Below are 5,330 nucleotides of genomic sequence, written 5' to 3' on the forward strand. Positions count from 1 at the left end.
AGCGGTCAGACTCTACCATCATCAATGCAAGATCTTGGTGGAAAATTAACGCAACACTGGATGGAAATAAATCTTTAGACATTGCAGAAGCTTATCGAGACAATGCCACAGGGAATGCGTGCCGTAATCAAAGCTAAAGGCGGTCCAACAAACTATTAGAGTGAGTGACCCTCTTTTTTTGGCCTGGCAGGGTATATTTATCTACATATATGGAATTTATAATTATTGATATTTACTCAATAATAGAGACAAACTTGGTTTGAGTCTCAGGCAGTTCAATCAAGGCAGGCAGCTTTTAATTACCCGTGTTTTTTTTTAGATCCCTGTCATTATGTTCTTAATTATTGTTTCGCCTCTAATAGAGACACCAGTCTGAACAGGAACTAAGTTTTTTCCTTCCTAACAGACAGAAGCTGTTGCTGAACCATTTTACTGCTCATAGATGACTTCCTGTCTCTCTGTGGAACAGGTCAGCGGTTTGCGCTTCATCAGGATCACTGTGGGGCAGGTCTTAATCGTCTGGTCGGATCGCTGCGTCGGCTCAAAGTCAGTCAGTTTTCCATATAATCGGCCATTTTAGTGCATCTAAGGTCAGAAATGATTTATTTCTCGGCTCATAGATGCATCAAGACCTTTGAAGTGGAGCGATCTGCGGACCAGAAGGTCTTCAGACGCATCAACTCTCAGGACACCATTTTCACCTCTTATGTCTTCTCACCAGGTGCTCTGCTTGTTGTTAGACGAGTTGTGATGCTGCCTCAGAGATAACCTCTGATTTCCTGTTTCAGTGGACCAGCAGGTCGGCGGCCTGTACCGGGTCCGGGCCGTGGACTACTGGGGAAGGCCGGGGCCGTACTCTCTGCCAGAGAGGTTCTCAGGAGAGCAGTAGGTGGAGGAGGGAAGGTTTCTGCTGCGTCTGCAGATCCAGAGCTGATCAGTCGGCTGGTTTCCCCGTCATCCTGAAGACGCCATCGTTCTGTTTGCGTCTGCAGCGATCGGACGGACTGACAGCAGAACCCGGCTGGGTCTGGTCTCATGTTTCAAAACCAACTTTTAGACATAAAGTGTTTTTTAACAAACCAAACACACGTAGCTTTCTTTATAAAATGTTTATTTTCACCAACACAGATCCACACACTAGATGTTACGGGGGAGGGGGGGAGGGGCCTCCCTCCTAGGCTTGTTGATCTGGATTCATATGATGCAGCCTAGACGTCTAACAGGCTCCTGTTGAAGAGGGAGAAAAGCTTTTACTTTGAAAGTTCCACACACATCATTTCTTCGCTGTCAGCAGAGGATCTTACCGGACTGCAGCACAGGTTGGAACTGCCCCGCCATGCAGATCTCCTCCTGCTTCTGTCGGACCAGCCTCTGGATCGCCGGGGGGAGGCCGCGCGGGTTGCGGGAGAAGACCAGCGCGTAGCCATCCTCGCAGCTCCCGTCCTCCCTCAGAACGCGGCAGGCGTAGGTGATGGCGTAGTTGTCGTAGTCGGTGTCGATGACCCAGTAGTTGTCACCTGAAGAGGCAGAGAGAGAAGTGAGTCGGACGGCGCCGAGATCCAGGAGAAACGGAAGCTGTGAGGCTCTGGAGGCTCACCTCCGCTGGACAGGTAGCTGGCCAGTCCCTGGTAGTTCATGAACATCTTGCCGGGGGTGTTGGGATCAGGTACGGAGTACTGAGCGGCCATGTCTGCGCAGACCACCCAGAACCTGAATGGAGGGTAAAGCAGAACGGTGTCAGCTGGGCAGCCTGGGGTTCAGGACTCGTTGACGCGTGGCACAGAAGCACCCACCCAAAGAGAGTCACTCTGCCTCTGGAGGACGCCACCATGGAGCCATCGTCCCCTACGGTGTATTCGGCAGATATGTTGTCCTGCAGGAACAGGCCCTCTGGGTCCTTCTTCTGCAGCGCGTACCATTTCCCTGCGTACTGTCAGCAGAAACACAAACACGTCATCATATTTCACCGGACGTTGTGAAGTTGAGGAGAAACTGAGACTCTTGCAAGAGAATGTTCAAATTTATTTAACATCCTCAGACGGAGGGAGAGAGCTCTGACACGGGGCAATGCTCAGTACATACATTTATACAACAACTCCCAACTCACACTCCCTTGGAACTATCCCACCCCCTGCATAAAGAACTTTCTCACACACCAACATTTGGAGGAAAAAACAATTTGAGTTCATCAAGGCCGTTCCCTGTTAGGTTAATCTATCTTCCACTGGTCAGATGGATCTCCTAATAACAGCAGTCCTCCCCTTTATGCCATGAAGGAGGCTGTGACTCGTTCTTATGTCTCATGACCTTCGTTTGGATCCTGGGAGGCTAAGAACAGACGTACCTCAACAATTTATTTCCACAAACTAGCTGAATTCTGCTGCTTACTGAAGTGCATGCCAAATCCGATCACACTGTATGCTGATGACATCCTCCTTTGTATTCAGAATACTTTTATTGTTCATATTTTTATAATTTTCTGCGATTTCTGCTGGGCATACGCTGTGCGTTTTTTTGCCCTTTTCACGCCGATTTACCAGTCGTGCGAGAGTTTATTCAATCAAATCGTTTGAACCTCATCCTGCGTCGTGTAGTATACGGGTGGTAACGAGGGGCGATCAACCGTCTCATGACCACCTTCCCATCAGGAATTGTAAGGTTTGGAGAAAATTAAACATGTTTGGAATTCAGTCGGCCGTTGTAAGGTGGTCGTGGGCAAATCCTGCTGCTATGCATGCGAAAACACGGGATTTCTTCTTCTTCCAGATTAACGAGTCAGACCTTGCGTCTTTCGGCGTGTGTTTTTTGGACGTGCAGTGTGAGCAGCTAAAGGCTGGTTATCCTCAAGCAGCAGCGTGTGGCGGTTAGCTTGTCGTAGCTGTGACTCCGATATTTTTGATTTCTGCCCAATATTGAAGCGTGGTCTGCGCTATGTTATTCCACGCCACAACACCTGAGGACCAATCAGGAACTAGCTAGGATTGTGGGTGTCCGCGTGTCGGTTTGACGAGCTTGTTTGCCGTCTACAACCCCTAATCTAACGCCGGACGACACACAGTTCCCCATGAGTGTTCCCCAAAGACTGGCCGTGGCGCTGCGTGTTTTGGCTTCGGGTGCAAACCAACAGACCGTCGCACAGAGCTACAAACTAGCGTCCTGCACGGTGTCTGGGATAGAGTCCGAGGCGTGCCAGGCGCTGTGGACGGCGCTACAGCCAGAGCTTCTGCCATTAGGAAGCAAACAGGAAATACGCATAGAGTAAAGCGGATGGAGAATTGACCAATCAGAGGCCTCCTGTCTGTGGTCACCTACAATTTGGGAAAGGTGCAGCAGAGTGTCTGCACGTCCATATCTGCGTTAACTGCAACACAGGCGCAGACGACCTGGTGTCTGAGCATAAACCAGGCTGTAATGACATCAGAGCGTCTGGTCGCAGTCTGAGAACAAACATCGTGAACTGGGAACTTTTAAACCCTGCGATTTCTTTGCACAGTTTGAGCTGCAGCTGCGTGCAACGATTGAAAACATCGCGCAGTGTATGCCCGGCTTTACGGAGCACCAAGCTTTGTATTTTGTACTCACTCTTTGGGGATCAAAGTCCTGCTTGACGGTGAATCTGTCCACCACGCAGGATGACAGGCTCTGCTCCACGAAGGCCAGGACAAACAGCAGCAACCCCACAGTTTGGACGTCCATTCTAAACCCGGCGGACAGAAAGAAACCCGATTTAATCTGCTCTTCAAGCCAACATGTTGGCTCCAATGGGATAAAACCAGTTAGTGCAGCAAAGGAGAAGCCTTAAGAAACTCCTCCAGGTCCCAGAACGCATCGCCTCCTTACCTGAACAGTAGAGTACAGCCTGGGGAGGTTTTCAGTGCAGAGCTGTTGTTGTTTTGGGAGAACTCTGCATGTGAGCCTTTTATACCAGAGCTGCAGACAGGAGGGCCGATTATTCTCACTTCTTCAGCCTAAAAGCAGATTTTAAATCTTGGATTAATCCAGTTAACCAAATCCCCGCCTGTAAGCTGCTGAGCCCTCACATTCAGGAGCATGAGGCCTTTATGTAATTTTTCTGTGGGCTTTGTGGCGAAAGATTAAACCTTCCTGAGCCTCACGTGCTGCAGGTCAACACCCAGGTGTGAGCGGCCGGGATGCCGGAAGGTACCGCAGCTTTCCACTAATGTTTGCTCTCAGAGCCAGGATTGTAAAATGACCTCTTTATGAATAAAGGCTGATTCTGGGAGCAGCAGAGTGATTAGAGATCAGTCTGTCAGCAGAGCTTCAGGGGTTTCTACCTGCTGTCATGTCGCCTGGAAGGGCTGCAGAGCTGCAGCTGGTAATCCAGGCAGAACGTGTCACAGGATTATACCTCTATGCAGGAGCAGAGGGCCCAAAAACGCAGGTTCTGAATATAAATCCAGCAGCAGAGGTGAACTTTGCTGTTATTTAAGCAGCTTTTTGTTCCCAGTTTCACAATAAAAAGCACAAAGTGTCTGAGTCTGAATCAGGACCCGTCAGGATCAGAACCACAGCAGCTGTTCGTCTGTCGTCTATCCTCACTCAATGATTCCTCAGCTGATGGCGGGTTCAACTCAGCCCGCGGGTGTTTAAGGTCCCGGGTTACTCTGAGATCAGTTCAATGTTGTGCAACAGATAAAAATACCCGTTAGGCCTTAAACCGCTGACATCTCCACGTCAGCGTGACGACGTCGTGACAACTGAGGAAGCTGGACGCCACCTGCCAACCCTCAGAGGACCAGGTGAGCTTTTAGGGCCCTTAGTTTGGAAGAAAGCTGAGAGAAAAACATTAACAGGATATTTGTTTAAAGCTCATAAAGTTTATAAACTAAGATCATTTAAAATTGTTCATTTAAGTATTTAAACCTTTTCCAATAAAATTTTACTAATGGACTCAAATGTTTTACAGTTAAAAAATAAACTGTTCACCAACACTTAAATACGCCATTTATAATAATCTTTAATTAAATATGCAGTTATTCTTCAATCAATTTCCAGAAACATGTTAGTTTTCTTTTAAACTAAACCCAGACAGATAATCAGTAAAACAAAATTAAAAAGCAGTAATTATTAAATAAATGGTGAACTAAAAGTTTATTTATTGAAGTGGATCATTGTGTTTCGATCAGAGGAGTTTTCCACCACAAGTCTGTAGAGAATAAAGAGATTAGATTATAATGAACGTGTTTTCAGCTTGGATTAGAGCTGCATTCAGATGAGTTTAATCCAGAACAAGCTAGCTTAGCCAAAGGCTCTGCAGAAACAATGTTGATGTGAAAGTGTGAGGAGGAAGGAAATTCTCATAAACCAAA

At 47.6% G+C, this 5,330-nt stretch overlaps 2 protein-coding genes across 3 annotated transcripts in view; one reads left to right on the plus strand and one right to left on the minus strand.

Moving 5' to 3' along the window:
- The window catches only part of idua (iduronidase, alpha-L-), a 10,667-nt gene extending 9,605 nt beyond the window's left edge, over nt 1-1,062 (plus strand). The window contains exons 12-14 of the mRNA XM_015374582.1: nt 470-546; nt 621-721; nt 789-1,062. Coding sequence (XP_015230068.1) covers nt 470-546; nt 621-721; nt 789-889 — 279 coding nt within the window. The 3' untranslated portion in view covers nt 890-1,062. The remainder of the gene's footprint in view (nt 1-469; nt 547-620; nt 722-788) is intronic.
- Nucleotides 1,063-1,119: 57 nt separating this feature from the next.
- LOC107084654 (purpurin-like) lies at nt 1,120-4,283 on the minus strand. Of its 2 annotated transcripts, none has more exons than XM_015374579.1 (5): nt 3,583-4,283; nt 1,794-1,930; nt 1,598-1,710; nt 1,305-1,517; nt 1,120-1,227 (listed from the first exon to the last, which is right to left on the minus strand). In XM_015374579.1, the coding sequence occupies exons 1-5, from the start codon at nt 3,694-3,696 to the stop codon at nt 1,217-1,219; spliced, it is 588 nt and encodes a 195-aa protein (XP_015230065.1). In that variant the 5' UTR covers nt 3,697-4,283; the 3' UTR covers nt 1,120-1,216. The 2 variants fall into 2 exon arrangements, with proteins under 2 accessions (XP_015230065.1, XP_015230064.1); XM_015374578.1 differs by lacking the exon at nt 1,120-1,227 and having other exon boundaries at nt 1,236-1,517; nt 3,583-3,697; nt 3,841-4,283.
- Between the last annotated feature and the right edge of the window lie 1,047 nt (nt 4,284-5,330).

Source organism: Cyprinodon variegatus, unplaced genomic scaffold (genome assembly GCF_000732505.1).
Source record: "Cyprinodon variegatus isolate N-32 unplaced genomic scaffold, C_variegatus-1.0 Scaffold105, whole genome shotgun sequence".
Classification (NCBI taxonomy): Eukaryota; Metazoa; Chordata; class Actinopteri; order Cyprinodontiformes; family Cyprinodontidae; genus Cyprinodon; species Cyprinodon variegatus.

Coding starts and splice junctions, on each gene's coding strand:
- LOC107084654 (XM_015374578.1), bottom strand. CDS start 3,696: ATGGACGTCCAAACTGTGGGGTTGCTGCTGTTTGTCCTGGCCTTCGTG. Junction 1,711..1,793: donor GGCAGAGTGACTCTCTTTGG/GTGGGTGCTTCT, acceptor CCCTCCATTCAG/GTTCTGGGTGGTCTGCGCAG. Junction 1,518..1,597: donor CAGCTACCTGTCCAGCGGAG/GTGAGCCTCCAG, acceptor CTGCCTCTTCAG/GTGACAACTACTGGGTCATC.